The sequence below is a fragment of the Oreochromis niloticus genome, linkage group LG8, assembly GCF_001858045.2.
Source record: "Oreochromis niloticus isolate F11D_XX linkage group LG8, O_niloticus_UMD_NMBU, whole genome shotgun sequence".
NCBI lineage: Eukaryota > Metazoa > Chordata > Actinopteri > Cichliformes > Cichlidae > Oreochromis > Oreochromis niloticus.
The window spans coordinates 6509199-6527193 of record NC_031973.2 but is presented as its reverse complement, the minus strand read 5'-3'; the positions used below and the strand labels follow the sequence as shown (position 1 = coordinate 6527193).

At 41.0% G+C, this 17995-nt stretch overlaps 3 protein-coding genes across 3 annotated transcripts; 1 reads left to right on the top strand and 2 right to left on the bottom strand.

The window, feature by feature from the left end:
- Nucleotides 1-1123: 1123 nt before the first annotated feature.
- On the bottom strand, nucleotides 1124-3567 carry g6pc1a.2 (glucose-6-phosphatase catalytic subunit 1a, tandem duplicate 2). The gene is made up of 5 exons (XM_013273429.3): nucleotides 3262-3567; nucleotides 3061-3170; nucleotides 2424-2526; nucleotides 2014-2129; nucleotides 1124-1856 (listed from the first exon to the last, which is right to left on the bottom strand). The coding sequence occupies exons 1-5, from the start codon at nucleotides 3492-3494 to the stop codon at nucleotides 1354-1356; spliced, it is 1065 nt and encodes a 354-aa protein (XP_013128883.1). The 5' UTR covers nucleotides 3495-3567; the 3' UTR covers nucleotides 1124-1353.
- Nucleotides 3568-4609: 1042 nt separating this feature from the next.
- g6pc1a.1 (glucose-6-phosphatase catalytic subunit 1a, tandem duplicate 1) lies at nucleotides 4610-7429 on the top strand. Its single transcript, XM_003448671.5, has 5 exons — nucleotides 4610-4827; nucleotides 4933-5042; nucleotides 5628-5733; nucleotides 5820-5935; nucleotides 6273-7429. The coding sequence occupies exons 1-5, from the start codon at nucleotides 4610-4612 to the stop codon at nucleotides 6779-6781; spliced, it is 1059 nt and encodes a 352-aa protein (XP_003448719.1). The 3' UTR covers nucleotides 6782-7429.
- A 3169-nt stretch (nucleotides 7430-10598) lies between these two features.
- On the bottom strand, nucleotides 10599-17994 carry psme3 (proteasome activator subunit 3). Its single transcript, XM_003448670.5, has 10 exons — nucleotides 17823-17994; nucleotides 17291-17323; nucleotides 16629-16691; nucleotides 15387-15491; nucleotides 15240-15288; nucleotides 15050-15168; nucleotides 14592-14728; nucleotides 14415-14469; nucleotides 11903-11989; nucleotides 10599-11812 (listed from the first exon to the last, which is right to left on the bottom strand). Exons 1-10 carry the CDS (start codon nucleotides 17862-17864, stop codon nucleotides 11732-11734), a joined length of 771 nt encoding a protein of 256 aa, XP_003448718.1. The 5' UTR covers nucleotides 17865-17994; the 3' UTR covers nucleotides 10599-11731.
- Nucleotide 17995: the final 1 nt, after the last annotated feature.

Genomic DNA, 17995 nt, shown 5'->3' with positions numbered 1-17995 from the left:
AACAGTGCACAATGTACTTTGAAGTAGCAGCTAAGAAAGGTGTAGTTTATGTCTACGAACAGTGAACACCCGTGTGCACACCTGTGTGGATCAACGCGCTTGTATACAAAAGGTTTCCCCATGTAACGGTCTGCTAGAGGGTGTGGAGGCCCATAGCCCCGTCCCCCAGGGCATGAAGCAGGCATGGAGGAGATGCAGGCTCCAGACATCCAGAGGCCCCAGAGTGCGAGAGCCCAAGGAGTACCACCGGAGGGGCATCCATGCCACCCTCCTGGGAAGGGCTGAGGAGATCCCCAGACGAGGGGTCACCCAGTAGCCACGGAGCAGAAGCCAGAGGGGGCTGCACCGGCGTGCCCGCCGGCTCTGCCGGCAGCCAGCTGTGCCAGAGTGAACCGAGTTGCAGGCCCCGAGGCCGGAGGCCCGAGGGCCCCCTTTGCCCCGGAAGAGGCCTGACCGAGCGACAGGCACCAGGCCCCGCCAAGTAGCCACCGGGAGTGAGCTGGTGCATACCTGAGCGCCCAGCCCCGGACACCAAGAACCACCAATGCACAATTGTTGGTTACTGCTTTCTTTTCTTTTAGCAGCAATGTCAGACAGTACTCCAATTTCATTGTACTGTTGTACAGTGCATGACTGTGCAATGATAATAAATTGTAACTAATGAGTTAAAAGCGTTTGTTTTCTGTTTATTTTCTGTTAATTGAGATTATTCTGAATATTATTCTTATTGTGTGATTTTTTTTTTAAAGCTGAGTATCTGAGTCAAATTTGGAATCAGTGACTTTTTTAAAATTTTGGTGCACATATTAAATAAAACAACTGATATAACAGATATTCCAACACTGGTAAGAAAAATGGATTAAACCTAAGTCTTAGTCTATGTGGAAGAAAATGGCTATTAGTGGATAAATATTAAGGGTACATTCAGGTAATTCAACATTTTTAAAAATGAACCAAGTCAATTTTTTTTAACATTTTTCAAAATTTTTATTTAAAAATATTTCAACAGTCCCAAAAATACTTTCTATGACATTGAAAAAATACATTAGTAATACAGTTAAAATACTATACTGAAGTCGTGAATGACCGTCCAGGACGAGCGTCATTATCGTGTTGTCGCAAATTCAAAATAGTTCTTTATGAGTGTCACTGGGCATCCTGGATAGAGCTTTCACTTAGTGTCACACAATGTTCAAGGTTCAGTGTCCAAATAACACAAAATGCATTTTCCTGTTGATCTCAAAGCTTTTCCTGAGGAACACGTGGCCGTGTGGATAAAACAAGCACCAAAGGAATGTGTTTTAATAGGAAGAGATTTCCTTTTCATTAGTCTTTGTGATATGAGGTTGGTGCTCACACTGCCTTTTTGTTGTGCTGGTTCAGAGATCGGTTCACGCAGTATGGGATAATACTGACAGTGACCAGTGGCACAGTGGCGCTCTTGCAGAAGGACAGCAGGTAGAAGAGGGCGGCGGTATGCGTGGGAGGCTTGAAGGAGTCAAACAGGTGCAGCAGGAGCAGAGAGCTGATGATGCATCCTGCTTTGACCAACGGGCTGCTGCTCTTTTTGGTTTCAGTGTAGAGGGGGGAGTGCAGGCCCAGACCCAGGCCAAACAGTGTGCCCATGTTGCGCAGGAGGCTGGCAAAGGGCGTAGTGTCCAGGTGGACCCACTCTGGCCTGATGCACCACTTCTGGGCTTTCTCCATGGTCCACAGCAGGTCCACACCCAGAGCTTTGAGCAGCACATAGAAGCCAACAGCGAAGGAGGTGAGGAACAGCGTCGTGTAGAAATACTTCTTCATGCTGGCGCTGTAGATCCACTGAGTTCTGTTAAAGGCCTCAGCCACAATCATACCTAGAAAACAACGACCCACATTAGAAAGCAGAGGTGAACATTTTGTGTTACTTATTATACCGCTGCAGGCTTAATAACCGACTATATTTCTGACTATATATTTTACTGAACGACTGAGGAATAACCAGCCATTCACTGAAACTGTAAAGATACTCACCTGTGATAAGACCAGCGATGACCTGGTGGGGGAAGTGGGCAGCAATAAAGACCCTAGAAAGGCAGACACACACCTGGACCCCACAAAACAGCGTCCACAGAAGAGCCTTCAGATACCTGTTGAAGTACAAATTCACACAGCTTAGATTCATTGATTTCCAGCAGCTCGAGATTACATGAAAGAAAATCTCACAGTTATCCTTCTCTTATCATGAGAACTTCAGCTGCCTGCACGTCAAAACAACCCGTGTTTAACACCCTGTTTTCAGTCAATACTTCTCAGAAGTCAATGATCAACCCCAGCACCAAAGAGATAGCGTGTCCAGAGCGATAAGCTCTGAATGGAGAAAAATGGTAAACAACACCAAAATCGGCAGGGCCAAGAGAGGAAAAATAAAGTTATAGACTCACCACTGACTGTTTGTGGATTTGTTGCTGGTCATGATGGCGAGGATCGAGGTCACCAGGGTGTAGTAGACTCCTGCAGCTCCCATAGCATGGCCAGAGGGGCTGCCTAGGTAACACAGACAGAGGGAGGAAGGCAGTTATTAACATGTGGGCCAGCGCAACCTGCACTGCTCATTCATTATATTCTGTTGTTTTAACCTAAATGAATGAAAAAGATAGCCACTATTTTATTTTAACTTTATTTTAAACAACTCAATAAGCTCATATGTTTGACTGCTGTCCAAATACCTAACTGCAAATAACATAACATGCATGTTTATGGACTGTGGCACAGGGGAAACATGCAAACTCCACACAAAAACGCAGACGGAAACCAGGGGATACAAAAGAAAGGTTCTTTCTGTGATATGTACGAATTAAGCACAATATCACCTGACAGCATTAGGTCTTTATCTTGAGGATGAGTCTCAAAATCTAGACCTTTAGTATGATAATTTATTTGTTTCGGCCAATTTACTTCAAAGTAAACTTCAGGCAGGAACACATGCAGAGTGAGAGGAGCTGTGGGCTAATGGGAGTCTGTTTATTTTTACCCTCACGCAAGTTAATGTAGCCATGCATGAATAGTGGTGTCTCTCACCTGGTCCAGTCTCACAGGTCATCGGGTACTGCTCGATGTGAGGGGGAACGGCGTTTGCATAGTAGGCTGTCTCGTGGACCCACCAGTACGGCCTCTCTCCAAACAGAATCCTGAAGAGGACAGCAGAAACACGCATTGAGTTATGGGCTAAAAAAAAGCTTATTTCACACGATTATATATCAGTTAAAAAAATACGCTCACCATTTAAACACTAAATTAAGCCAGTCTCCGATCACAGCCACCCAGATCAGCTTGATGCCCACTGAAGCCCGCAGGTGAAACCAAAGGGGGAAGAAGATGAAGAAGGTGTTCCTCAGATCAGCCGCCCAGGAGACCCAGAGAAACAAGCCCTGGGCATCTTTGTAGTTGGTCTGCAGGTAGTGGGTGCTGCTCACCCCGAAACCCTGCACGGCGTCCATCACGGCATTAAGCATCTTAGCGTTAAGAGGAAGAAATCTCAGTCTAGTGATGTGTGAGTGGAAGAACAGAGAGTGCTGTTATCAGCGAGACAGCTGGCTGTTTTTATAGTGAAGGGACCCACTACCCAAACGCATGCACACGCTGATCTTTGGACCTTACGCATGTGTAATAAAACACCGGCAGCCACTAGAGTTTGGGAGGCATGTCACACAAACAAGTTGGGAAGATAACAGGAAAACAAAACGTCAATCAGTATCTTAGAATCAGTGTACAGAGAGAGTCACAGGAGAGAGGAAGCCAATCGATCGGTGGCTGTCCTCCTCAAGTGTGACCCAAATTAAACACTTTGCAGAGAGATTTTTTTTTCTGCTGACCCACAGACTATTTTTAAATGTCATTTTTGTCTTCTTCATTTTTGTCCACGTGGCTTTGACTCTGGGATTAATAAAGGATACAGGTGTTTTTCATATTTTACCTTCTTACAGGTGCACATTCTCACTAATAATTTATCAGTTATGTCATTGATTTTTTTAGTGAAAACATGCCTCCGTTCAGAATGATCGAGTAAGCCATTTCTATATTACATAAGGAGATCAATGATTAAATGAGTGAGTTTGGGATGAAACAAAGCTGATGAGATAGTTGGTGACAAAACAGAAAAAGAAAAAAAATAGATAGCAGGTAGAACATAAGGTACTGCACTCTTATGAAAAAAAGGTCTGGTGGGGACATCTGCACGGATGAGCTCATATTTTGTTGTTTCCTGAGACATGTTTATGAAAAGTTCAAAACCATTTTGTTGTTTCTCACATTGGGGTTCAGACACAAGTAGAGATAACGGGTCTTTGCTAGAAGTCTGCAATCTGTCCATGGGCAGCTGCTGCTTTCTGTTACGATAGCTTTTAGCAGAGGGGGCCCCCTGAGGTGTAAAGGTTAAGTGACCTGTCTGCACCGTCACAAAGTTAAACAAACTTGCTAGCCTTGAGTAAAGTCCAGTGGGAATCATTCAGTGGAAGAACAGACAGGACGGCCTCAAAGAGCTTTGCTGCAACCTAACCAGCAAAAAAACCAATAAAGAGAAAATATTTTCACAGCATCGTCCTCAGAAAGAGGTCTGGGTTGTGATATCATGGATCTTCTACACAGCTGGGGCGTTGAGCTGACTGTCTATCTGCAGACCAGATATGGCAAATATGAAGGTTTGTTCGACCTGGCATCCACAGTGGCCGATCTGCACACCACGTTTTTCTGGTTGTTCCCAATCTGGTTCCACCTGCGGAGGGACACGGCACTCAGGCTCATCTGGGTGGCGGTCATCGGAGACTGGCTCAACTTGGTCCTAAAATGGTAACTGGGTGAAAGGGTCCAACTTGAATTAAACTTAAAACTTAAACATTAAAAAAAGGAATGGTTGCATGATTCGTTTCCTGTTTTTTTGTTTCACTGTGGCAGGGTTCTGTTTGGGGAGAGACCTTATTGGTGGGTTCACGAGACCAAATTTTATGGAGCAGGACCGGCCCCTTCACTCCAGCAGTTCCCCATCACATGTGAAACTGGACCAGGTAGAGCTCATGACAGGCATGCGGACCGCGTGAAAACTGAATAGAACTAGTCTCTCATAATAAAATGATAAGATATATCTGGCACAGTGGAAAATTAGTCTGATAAATACTCCAGTATATCATTGCCAGATTATAGCTGTAACAATTGGCAACTGTACACAGCTTCCTGTGAATGGGTATGACTTTAATGGAGATAAATAGGTAATAAACTTGTAGTGCCTTTTATCTTGCTCCAGTTTCTTTGAGAGATCTCTGTCCTTATATGTAATAGTAGAAGGGAAGGTAACAAGGTGTATGTGCTTTTCTTGGGGGGGGGGAGTACTGTAATTTTAAACATGCATTATGTATTTAACAACTCCAAACATCTGGAAACTGTGAAAAAAAAAAGAGAGAGAGAGAGAGAGAGATAAAAGATAACAGAACAATGTTTTGCAAAATATGAGCAACCTCAGACTTGGTATTGCCCTTATTCCGGTCACCTGCAACACAACTGTAAAGTCTGATGAGGATTGGTTGTCAGGGCAGATGACGAACTGGTTTTCACTCTAAATTAGAGAATACTAAGCCCTATTTCTTCCTTTGCAGGAAGTCCTTCAGGTCATGCCATGGGTGCAGCTGGTGTCTGGTATGTGATGGTAACAGCACTGCTCTCTATTGCAAGAGAAAAACAGTGTCCCTCATTGCTATACAGGTGAGTCTGCGTTAATACAATCACCTTTTCTGGATCTCTGGAGTCTTTAGGTTCTGTGCACCTACAATCACTGTTGTCCCTGTCAGATTTTTGTATATAGGCCTGTGGATGCTAATGGGCCTGGTCGAGCTGGTGGTATGCATGTCCAGGGTCTACATGGCTGCCCACTTCCCACACCAGGTTATTGCAGGAATCATTACAGGTCGGTCCATTTAGTCGATAAAGTGTCGACTTCTACAAAGATTTTTATATGCAGAATTTTCATAAAAACATTTTGCGAGCGTTGGAAATTAAGTTTACTGAGTGATTATGTAGCCTACAACTACTAATAGCATATTTTTAGGAGCAAATGCTAAAGATCAAACAACGAAATATTGTAGAAGAAGAATTAAAATATGACTCAGGTGTAAATGCAATGGCAAAATTACAAAAACATGATATATATCATAGACCATTTTAACTTCAAATATTGTTTTATTGAGTGTACATGTTACGCATTGTCCCTGTTTAATAAACCTCCTTGTCTGTTTTTGTCTTAGGCACACTGGTAGCTGAAGTTGTTTCCAAGGAGAAATGGATCTACAGCGCGAGCCTGAAGAAGTACTTCTTAATTACCCTCTTCCTCACCTCCTTTGCTGTTGGCTTTTATGTGCTGCTTAAAGCTCTGGATGTGGACCTGCTGTGGACCATGGAGAAAGCCCAGAAGTGGTGCATCAGGCCAGAGTGGGTTCACCTAGACTCTGCCCCCTTTGCCAGCCTCCTGCGGAACATGGGCAGCCTGTTTGGCCTGGGCCTGGGCCTGCACTCACCGTTTTACAAGACAACCAAGATGAAGAGCATGAATGTCTCTTTCAGGATTGGATGTATTGTCATCTCTGTATCCCTGCTTCACCTGTTAGACGGATGGACATTTTCCCCTGAAAACCATATGACTTTCTATGCCCTTTCCTTTGGAAAAAGTGCCATTGCACTTTTGATCCCAACTACTTTGGTGCCTTGGGCTCTCAGCAAGATTTACCCTGTAAAGACAGAAGGCAAAAACTTGTAGCGTTAAGGCAACTGGAGAATTAATGTTCTATATTTACAGGGATTCTTACTTCTCATTTTTAATGGACATGAATTAAGTCTCATCTGCACTGTTCACTGTTTTTTCTCTTTTAATCTGGGTCTAGGTTAACTCCATATCTAGGAAACTTGCTGTAGAGTTGTCTGAAGACATTGTGCTGGCCTTGTTAGCTTTTAGGGGCAGAGGGAAAAGGCTACTTTACTGATTGGAACAATAACATTTAATTGGATGTTACCATTCCCAGAATCTAAAGTACTTAGGGAGAGAAAAAGGACGTAGACACCCACCTAACGCTTTTAGATAATTGCTGTAAAGCTCACTGATAGACCACATTTGTTCAATTTGAAGAAAAGAGAAGCGTACCCTTCACGGTATGAGCAGTAAAGGGTAGAAGTAAAATACAAAAAGTCATCTTAAAGTTTTGTTGTTGTTGTTTTGTTGGATATGCTAAGCTAAGCTAAATCTTTCCTGGCTCCACAAAGTGCTAGCAGCCTTCTAATTTAGCTGTGTTTAAGTAAAATATAAACATTTTTCTACAAATGTTTTCCACAAATTGTTTTCTAAATGGTCTTATTGGGACTTCTGCTACAATTATTACAATTAACCTCCTTGAAATTGAATAATGGCTTATTTTTGTCCATCAAATTACATTTAGTCATGTTTTCATGTTTAGAATAACTGTCTTTTCAGTGTCTGTAATATTGTAAGCTTCTTTAATATCCACAGTATATATGAAATAAAGATTTTTACACATACACACAGCCACCACCTCAGCAAAAAAGTATTTTTTAAACAAATAAAAACTGTTTCTTGTAATCATGTTTTCGTGCTTATTTGAGAAGTGCGGTGCAGCCCTGGCAGTTTTCTCAGAATGTCTCAGACTGATACTGATTAATTCTCTGGCCAGAACAACCATTAAATATTAACCAGAGCATGCTCCACTCACTCGGCAGTCCCACATAGTGACACTGCCTCGCACCACAGCCATGCGCTTTCAAAGGTACATGGAGGGTCAAGGGGCAGAAAGCGTTGCCGACAACACGTGGGCCTCATAAGGCTTTAAAAATAGAACCTTGTTCAGGTGACGAACTATCGAAGCATCTTTGGATGTATGGTACTGAGATCAGCAGGATTGCAAACAAAGGTCACTATCATATTATCATAGACACACCGCTATAAAACTGCTAATTACACTGTGAAACTGCAACGTAAAGTACAACTGAATGCAATCATAGGTCACCTAAAGTTGCTGTGGTAATGAGAAAAAGTAGGAAACTGAAGGTGTGGTAATTTCACTGGACATGAAGTCCTGCATCAGATAACTTAGATCTCACAGATTTAAACATCATGGAGTCAGTCTGGGATTACATAAGGAGACTTAATCCACCAAAGAAGCCTTCTTAGAAGAGCTTGGAACAACCAAACTGCAACATAGCTTAAAAAAGCAGATAGAGACTGTCATTATATGGCATTGTTTTTGAGAACAGACCCACATTATCTTGCCTAAAAGGTTTGATCAGCACTGCACTGTTTTAAAAAATAAATCATACTTAATCTTAACAGGGCCCAGTGATTATCACGACACGTCCCACCAGCAAACACCAAGTGCCCCTTTTTGATCATTTTATCTCATTTTCTTCTTACGCTGTTCTAGTTATTTCCGGTTCTTATCTCAAGAAGCTATATGGGAGTTCTTTGTACAGGTACGCTGCATTGCGTTTGTGTGACTAGGAGGCAGGGGGACAGAGGGAATAGACCTCACAACTACGTCAGGGACGTTGAGTAACTGTTTACATTAGTTTACAGTTACAATAGTCAGCTCGCTTTGGTTGTTTTCCTTGATTCTGATGTACAGATCAGATCTTATCACTGCTTCTTGCAACTTTTGGGAAAACAAACGTTTTTGCTTCATTTTAGTAATAAAAAATATACTGTATTATGTAGTTAGGAGGCTGAGCTGTAAAACTACTGGCTGTTTGAGATTGACGAGGGTGTTAAAGACACACTGTAGTGTAAATTAACTTCTATACACATTTTTGAATTTTATGCATGGCATACCACACATCTGGGGTAATTTTGGGCTCAGCATTTTCACTAAGGAAACACTGACATGCAAACTAGGAGTGCTAAGAATTGAACTGTTAGCCTGCTGTGCATGACCTGCTCTAATTTTGCAGACTTTGCAGATCACTGAATATATCTTCTCATCCTCACATAACCTTTGTTATATTTACATAAAGATGCAGCTTTGGACCAAATAAGTAAATAAAAAGAAGAGCCGGCATAAAAGGTGCTTAAAAAACATGCTTCACACATATATCTAGTCTGATCAGTGAAGACTCAGTCCTTCATGCTCCTTGTCAGCTTTTCAAACTTAAGAAAAGCATTGAACTTTGAGTATAAGTCTAACTGCAAAGAGTGCAAGTATGTGAGACTTACCTCTGACATATCCAATTCCCATATTATGATTTAAACCTAAAACTAACACCAAATTAATAAAAACTGAACTAATTAATCAAAACTAAACAGAAGCAAAAGCAATACGACAACAATACCAAAGATTAAAAAACTAATGACAAACACAAAACTGTAACTACATCTCTTCCCCCCTCTCTCTCTGCCTGCTTTCCGTCTAACTTCAGTGTCTCTCTATCAATAAAGGCTAAAAAATGCCATAATAAATAAACATATGCTTTGTGTCACGCGTTATTCTGCTAGAGGCAACCATCAGAGGATGGGTCACTGTGATTGTAAAAAGATGGACATGTCAGAAACAATGCTCAGGTATTGATTACATCACCACCGTCAACCTGAACAGTTGCCATAAGGCAGGCTGGATCCATGCTTTTATGATGTTTACACCAAATTCTGACCTTACTATGTGAATGTTGCAGCAGAAATGCAGCAATGTTTTTCCAGTCTGTGAACTGTAGCCTCACTTTCCCAATCTTGGCTGACAGGAGTGTTGACCAATGTGATCTCCTGCTGTTGCTGCAGCTTCAAGGTTCAATATGTTCTTCTACCTGCTTATAACAAGGAGTTATTTCAGTTTCTTTTCAATTCTCTTCAGACCTTTGGCATTTTCTGCTATAGAAGTGCTGCTCACTGGATATTTTCTATATTTCAGTCAATATCTGTAAAAACAAGGTGGTTGTGTGGGAACCTCCCTGCAGTCAGCACTTTCTGAAATACTCAGACCAGCCTGTGTAGCATCAACATTCACATTCAAAGTTGCTTAAATGATATTTTTTCCCCGTTCTGATAATCAGGTTGAACTTCAACTGGCTATCTTGACCATGTCTGCATACTTAAAGGTGTCGAATTGCTGCAATACAGTTGGCTGATTAGATATTTCTCTTAACGCGAAGTTGAAAAAGTGCACCTAATAAAGTAGCCAATTAATCTATAATATCATAATCTGATGATTAGTTAAATTTTAGGAATATCAAGTTTTGAATTGCTTAACATGTGAGTAAAGTTACCTCAAAACTTTCCTATCTGGCACTCATTAAGCATCATTTGATCTTTAATTTTTAAACTGTGGATTTGCTTTTATATATATTTGGGATGCTGACTTCTGTGTGAAATAAGTGCGGATGGAACAAACGATTTGATATTAAAACACATAAAAGTCGGGACCTTTACACCTTGGCTTAAACTCGCAAGCACTTACAAGCCACAGTGACATCTGCAGGTCAAGAGGAAACATTGTATCCATGTCACACCAGTATTTGATGTTTCGCTACAACTTCAAAAGAAAAAAAACAAAACAAAAAACCTTACAACATGCCTCCAAATGTCTTATCAAAAACAGTCTTTTATTCAATACAATGAATGCTCCAACATAAAAGAAGTTGACTCATGAATTTTCACTGAAATCATTTAAGCCCATGACTTAAAACTTGCATCGTTTTCATATTTTGTGATATCTACATGTCGCAATGTGTAACATTCGCAGAACGAAATAACAGCATGTTTTGCATTTCCTATGAACCACTGTACTGATGACGAAGCAGGAGTCCAATATAAGACAAAATAATTAAAACAGTAACAAATAATGGGCAATAATGCCAAAACACTTTGCTCTGAATATTTAAGAGCTACAAATGAGGCCGTTCACGAGGATCTGAGGACAAAATGTTTAATTAAAATTAAAAAATACAAAGCTCTTTTTGATATCAGAAGCCCCTTTCAGACATGCGCTCTTCAAATAAACAGACATTTAACTTTACCGAGCCAGACTGCTTAACATTTTTATTCACTCTGCAAAATCCTGAATTCATGCAGTAGCAGACAGGCATGCACAGGTCCTGAACGGCAATAAGATTTTAATAGTGTTTTATCTCATCAGTACCAATTAAATAATTCTTCTGGGATTACTAACCCAGGAAAGAGTTTTATGCTTTCCGAGCCCAAATGGGAATGATGGGGTACAGCTCCTTGCACATACACGGAGAGGCCCTGCACTGAGAAAGAGCTGCAAGTGTGGTGACACTTCACCGCTTATACTGATAATACTAGCTGCCACATGCATACAAGAACTTCTCTGCAAATTACGAACAAACATGAGGAACATTAACATAAAATTGATGCGAGGATGGCAAACTGTCATCAGTTTAATAGCAATGATATCTGCGCATGTCTGAAAAGGGCTTATGACCTGTCTCCCCATTTTCTGAGTGAATACTCTTCAAACGGTTTAAAAACAATATTTTACAATTAAAACAAACAAAAAAAAAAACAAAACATGTGTCCATCTATAGAAGCTAGGTCTTTGTATTGGGCTGTCTTGATTGTATTGGAGAAGGTGAATGTCTAGCTGTAGTCCTGCGGACCAGGGCCCGGCTACTGTAGCTCAACAGGCATGACGAAGAGACGAGGGGGAAGACGGCGTGGGGTGGGCGGGTGGATGCTGAGACAGCTGGATGAACATCAGTACAAAGCGTCAGCATTACTGCTTCGAGGTCTCTTGATCTTCTCGATGTTCTTCAGGATCATGTCATGTAACGTTACCTTGAAACAAGCAAACATATCAGTTATTCTGCTTTCTGAATGCAGGCAAGTATAAATGGATGGTGATAAATAATAAAGGCCACAACATACGTATTGATTTCTGAGCTCTGAAACTATGATTTTCAGACTGATGTATTCCTTCTCGTCAATCTCGGTTACTGTGCGCCGATAGTCCTCCTGTTTAAAAAAGTTGATTCAATGTTTATTTTTAATTGTACATCTTCTTTTAAATATAAAACAGAACTGCCAAAGTCAGTGGAAATGGGTGCAGATAGGCTGATATCAGAGTTTGTCATTTCACTAAAGGATAATTGATAATAAGAACTTTCAATTCTGTAACAAGACAATTTTTAAATTAACCTTTATTTAACCACGATGCACCTTGAGATTAAAATCTTTTTCAAGGGTGACCGATACAAAAATTGTTTCATAGAGTTTTAACATAAACAGGCAAACACGTAAGAGCTTTAAATTCTTCCAGATATACAAACACACACTGCTTTAAACTCAGCAGCACTTACATCTGCTCCTTTCTGTAAGGAAGAACACTGCCACAGCCTTTACAAAAAGACCTTGAGTGGGCCACTGGTTTGGATGTTAATGATCTAACTGTCAGAAACTGACTCCATGAGGGTGGCATGAGGGCCTGATGTTCCTCAGTGGGACCTGTGCTCACCGACCAAGACCGTGCAGCTTGAAGGGAAATCGCCTGAGAACACCAGAACTGGCAGGTCCCTAACTGGCACCCTATTGTCTTCAGATGGGCGCAGGTTCACACTGAGCACATGTGACAGACGTAAAAGAGTTGAAGGTCATCTTGTTTTTGTCTCTCCAGTGCACCTGCTGTCACTTTCATTTACACCCAAGCACATGATGGTTTTACAATGATTTCAGATTCCTAACTGGACAGACTGAATTCCCTGAAGTTTAAACTCTTTTGTTTCATACTGTCATGTGTTCCCTTAATTTTCCTGCAGAGAAATACTGACCTTTTTTGTTTTATTTTTTTTATTTTCTTTCAAGGACACAAAGTTAGAGCAGTTTGCCAAAACTTTAAATTCTCTCCACACAGGATATAAACTGAACCTTTCTGGCAAAAGTAACAAATTGTAAATGAGCAAGGTGTTGTACCTTTGGTGCTAGCTGCAACTGGCTGCTATACATGTTGTAAACCACTAGATGTCACCATTTACAGCCTAAAACCAAAGACCACATATTTTTAAAGGCTTTGTCTTTTTCTCTCAATATTTCTTATAAAATGCAAATAGTTATTTTACAGCCTTAAGTGTATAGGTTAAATACCCCAAATGTACAAATCATCTGTAATCCTTCTCTTCTCCTTTTGTTTATATGTATAAAGGAAAAACTCTTAATTAAAAGAAATTGTTTTGCAAAAATGCAAATAGTTAATTTATTAGCATTTGATAGACTTTTACATCTATAGTATAGTTTATAGCTTTTTATATATAGTAGGGATGCAACGATACCAATTTTTTCAAACCGATCCGATACCGATACTTGGATCTGAGTACTTGCCGATACCGAGTACAAAAACCGATACTTCTACCACACACAAGTTAAACTTAACCGGTAGTAAAGAAACGACCCCACACAACTCTTTAACACAAACGAAACGTTTACTGAACGTAAGGGCAGAGACAAATACTGTACAACACATCCCTTTTTTATGATATTGATATTCCAATTCCTTAACCAAATGAAATACACTGTATAAATGAAATAATTCCCTTTCAAATTATATTAAACAACCCAACTTATGTTATCACCTTTTGGTAAGTGACTCACTAATATACACTCCAAAACACGTTATATAAATCCACTAAACATACAATATTCACACATGGGCCCCACACACACTCACATTCACACTTGTTGCAGGCCTGTTTGCTGCTCACGCCGGACGATGGAGAAAAATCCTCTTCTCCCCAGTAAGAGCACAAAAGTCTGACTTACAGTTCCGTTGCTCGGTAGGTCGCCATTCATCAGTCCCACACTAAATCCACTCCCTGCGGACCCGATGCTGTCTCTGCTACAGCGCGTTAGCCAGTCACTGTCCAGCTCTCCGACAGTCCATAGCAGCTGCCTCCGTGGCGCAGCCAAGCAGTCCGGGCTAGCCTTTAGCCTCGGCGGTCATGGCTGGAAACACAGTTTTCCACGGACGGTGGTGCGACCGTTGAAACAAAAAGTCACTTCACCCACACTCTGTTGCGAAGCTCTCACACGGTTAGCTTTCTAGTCACACACTCTTTTGTGCAAGTTAACCTCAGTAAAACTAGCCGAGTCTCTCACTTTGGTTCAGCTAACCTCGTGCATCTCTCCATGCCGTTCTCTTCTGTGAACTGTGAACACCTTATGTGGCGTTCAAGTCCATAGGAATTATGATTATCTACTCCCAAAGTCCCATCCGGGCTACATAAGTATCGGTTCATGGTATCGGTTAACTTTTACGAGTACGAGTACGCACACATTTTACAGTATCGGCCCCGATACCCGATACCAGTATCGGTGCATCCCTAATATATAGCTATATATATATAGCTATAGAGCTTTTTACTTTCTAGTACTTAAGCTATTAACTTACCACATGTGGATATTTTGCTATTTTAGAAACCAGCTTTGCCCTTGTGATGTAGTATCTGGAGGGACAGAAAAAAGACAAAAATGGTCTCTTAACATAAAAGCGACTTCACATTTTAAAGACAAATCCCAAAGCTGGGATGTTCATATGAGATTTGGATTTCTGCAAGGTTCTGCAAACCTTGATATCTGGTCGAGGTAAGATGCAGCCTCCCCTTCAACTGTTCTGAGTTCAGCTACTGTCTCCTCCTGGATTGACACCCCAAAGTTGTTCCCATCCTCTATCCTGGGGATGAGCAGCTGAACCCACATTTTAACCTGCAGAAAGAGACAAATGTAGCTAAGAAAAGAGGATGCAACATCTGAGGTGACATCTGACAAGTAAACACTTACGCCAACAGTATTTTAGCTGATGGCGAGCATGTGATAGTCCTCTTATAAAGAACAAATTCAATACCCTTTGCTTGCTTTTGGTCCGGACTCTTAAATCTGTGCCTTGCTTCTCCTGTTTCATTAGTAAGTCTTCATTTGTCACACATTTCTAGCTTTATTGCAAGTTCATGGCTCCTTGCTGGGGATGCCAAATGGCCAAAATAACATTACTTAGATAAGATAAGAGACTTTAGAGCTCTTACTTACTGTGTTACATTTTTCTATGAGTGTCCTGATCTCGGGCTTGACCTTTTCAATAAGATCAACAAGGTTCGCATTGCTCTTCATCATCCCATCAGGCATGGCGAAGACCTTGGTGCCAGTCACTGATAAAGGAGTAAAAGTTAAAAATACATAAAATACAGACTAAATATTCAGCCAGCGAAACTGTACTTACCCATGTCAACCCCACTTCCATCCTCCATCTTCCTCTTTTTGGCATTTTGCTGTGAGAGAGATGCAACAGTTACAAACAATTTCTCATCCTTACCTTACCAACAGTTACTGTAACAATACGAAATCTAACTCTAAAATGGATCCTCACCGCTTCTAGCCCATCGTGGAGATTTGAGAACAAGATGGGATCTGGCACTGGCAGATTTATGTCTGAGTGAATTTCCTTCAGTTCAGTGATGTTTATGCTTGGATCCTGAAAAAAACAAAGACAAGATTAGTTGTCAAATGCCAAAATATACAGACATGATAAGAAGAAAGCACATCTGCTGCCAAATCTAATCTATTTCACATGTCAGGACATCAAAAAATCTGATCTAGCAGGTTTGAAAAATGGCTGAATACAAACACAGATGAAAAACATATGACTTATGTAGTGACATATGAAGTCTTGGACACTACTATGTCATTACGTAGTCAACAATAACCAAGCCAAAGGACAGAAGCAGTGTGAGGAAAAACTAAGAACACACCATGATTCAATAGCTTGCAGAACCACCTTTAGCAGCAACAACCTGAATAGTTTTCTGTATGATATCAGTCTCTCACAGGAGGAATTTTGGCCCACTCTTTATATGCTACTTCACTTTATTAAGGTTTGCAGGTGTTTACTAATACACAGTCTCATAAATCCCTGTCACAGTATTTAAACCCAGCTGGAGTCTGGACCTTTCTGGAAAACAGCAAAACACCTTACTCTCTCTTTTTCACTCAATCTGTTGAAGATCATTGTCTTTTGTGACCCAACTTTAGCTGTTAAACAGATGGCCTCACATTTGAATCTACTTTAGGACAGAGAGGAGTTCATGGTCGACTCTGTGACTGGAAGGTGGCCAGGTCCTGTGGCTGAAGAGCCTTCTCCCAGCAAATCTTACAAACAAGCCACACTAGTCCAGTCTTTAATTGTGCTGTCATGCACTTTAACATTCTAACTGAGGCCTGTAAAGTCAGAGATATAACTCTTACAAAAATTACCTCTGAACATTGTACAGTTTGACCTTGGGGGTGAGTTAACTGGAGCATCCACACCTGTGATTACTAACACCCATTTCAATGTTTTCCTCTTGTGAACAACCTCCCTCACTGAAAAATGATGGACTTCAAATTTTTTGCTTTTATAGAGATGTTTATGCTTGCTGATGACCAGTTCGTCAAGTGAATTTGTTTAACAGCACCTGGCTGTTACTATTTTAATTCTGGACAATTGATAAAGACTGACTAACAGATAATGAACTTTAAAGCCAAATAATACATGGGAAGGAATGAGTTTCAACTATCCACAAAGATCTAAAATTATGCCAACTTGATTTAGCTGAATGTACAATTAACTGACCTTGAGGAAATGGTCAAGTTCCAGTAACTTCTTTGGGAAAAAATTGGCGACTAGATCCTCTGCCTGGAAGAAATGTGCATTGTTAGTGGAGTCTTGGACATCACAGTCATAATAGGTGTGTATGAAACTGTGCTCACCAAATATACACATTTAGCTATACATATATAGAAACATCTATATCTGTGAGTTTCCACACTACCTACAAATCAGAAGGTTGGTAGACTGATTCCCCGTTCCTCCAGTCCATGTGTGAATGTATCCTTTGCCAAGATACTAACCCCAGTTGTCCCCAATCCATCAACTGGGGTGTGTGAGTGGGTGAGTGTGTGTGAATGTCAGATAAACAGTGCTCAAGTACAGATAAAAATGCTGTTTGAATGTATGTGTATGTATGTGTGTGAGCAAGAGCGCGATTGGGTGAATGAGGCTTAATAGAAAGTGCTTTGAGTGCTCAAATAGAACAAAAGGTGTTACACCAGTACCACACTGGTTTTTCGCACTTTAGTAAGTTAGATTTAATTTACTCATAGCTGGACGCAGGCTTCCATTAAATAAAGAAGCAGACTCTACGCCTTAATTACAGGCCCCTAAAGGCTAGCTATGAGCCAGGATAAACTCCTGCATGTATATATTTTAATTTACAACGTAAGACAGAGACTTACTTCTGCGGTGATACGTTCCTTGAAAGCAGCGACCTGTAAACACAAACAGATGTACGAGAGTTTGAATACCAAGTTAACAAAAAACACTTTAAGACAGTAAACTTTATTTTGGTCCAGTTTTAAACACATGACCGGTTCCTCAGTGTGAGAGACAACCTCTAGCATTGGTAACTCAACGCCGGTGTGAACGGCAGCTGGCTGAGTTAGCTAACTTGGTAGCTCAGGCCTTCGTCAGTGCATGTGGTCGTAGTAGCAGCAACCATTTTCCCAGCACAGGGGGCTGTAAATCAAACTTTATCTATATCCCCGTTACGTTTAGCGCCACCCTGACACCACACCTGGGGGAAGGTTTGACAGGTGTACTGCAGTGGGCGGGAAACAAGAAACCGGTTAGCCGGTAGCTGCTGTTAGCCTGGCCTTATCCGAGCTCTCACATCATGCTACTAAATGTGGCTAACATGCTAGCAAAGAACATGGCAACAACAACACGCAGTATAAACTCAACTGGAATTCACAAAAGGCCAAACCTCACCTTGGTTTTAATTTCACTATCCAGCTTGAGGAGTGAAGACATCTTATGTAGTCGAATATGAGCAGAACGATTGTCCCAACAGCATTAAATTCACCTGTAAACGTGTGGCTTATCACTTGTCTGCCACACTTCGTGAGCTTAAAGATGACGACAATAAACATGCGACGGAGGCG

Coding starts and splice junctions, on each gene's coding strand:
- psme3 (XM_003448670.5), bottom strand. CDS start 17,864: ATGTCTTCACTCCTCAAGCTGGATAGTGAAATTAAAACCAAG. Junction 17,324..17,822: donor ATAGTGAAATTAAAACCAAG/GTGAGGTTTGGC, acceptor TTGTGTTTACAG/GTCGCTGCTTTCAAGGAACG. Junction 15,492..16,628: donor AACTTGACCATTTCCTCAAG/GTCAGTTAATTG, acceptor TGTTTTTTTCAG/GATCCAAGCATAAACATCAC.
- g6pc1a.1 (XM_003448671.5), top strand. CDS start 4,610: ATGGATCTTCTACACAGCTGGGGCGTTGAGCTGACTGTCTATCTGCAG. Junction 5,043..5,627: donor CACATGTGAAACTGGACCAG/GTAGAGCTCATG, acceptor CTTCCTTTGCAG/GAAGTCCTTCAGGTCATGCC. Junction 5,936..6,272: donor TATTGCAGGAATCATTACAG/GTCGGTCCATTT, acceptor TTTTTGTCTTAG/GCACACTGGTAGCTGAAGTT.
- g6pc1a.2 (XM_013273429.3), bottom strand. CDS start 3,494: ATGCTTAATGCCGTGATGGACGCCGTGCAGGGTTTCGGGGTGAGCAGC. Junction 2,130..2,423: donor AAATCCACAAACAGTCAGTG/GTGAGTCTATAA, acceptor GTACTTCAACAG/GTATCTGAAGGCTCTTCTGT. Junction 1,857..2,013: donor CATCGCTGGTCTTATCACAG/GTGAGTATCTTT, acceptor GTTGTTTTCTAG/GTATGATTGTGGCTGAGGCC.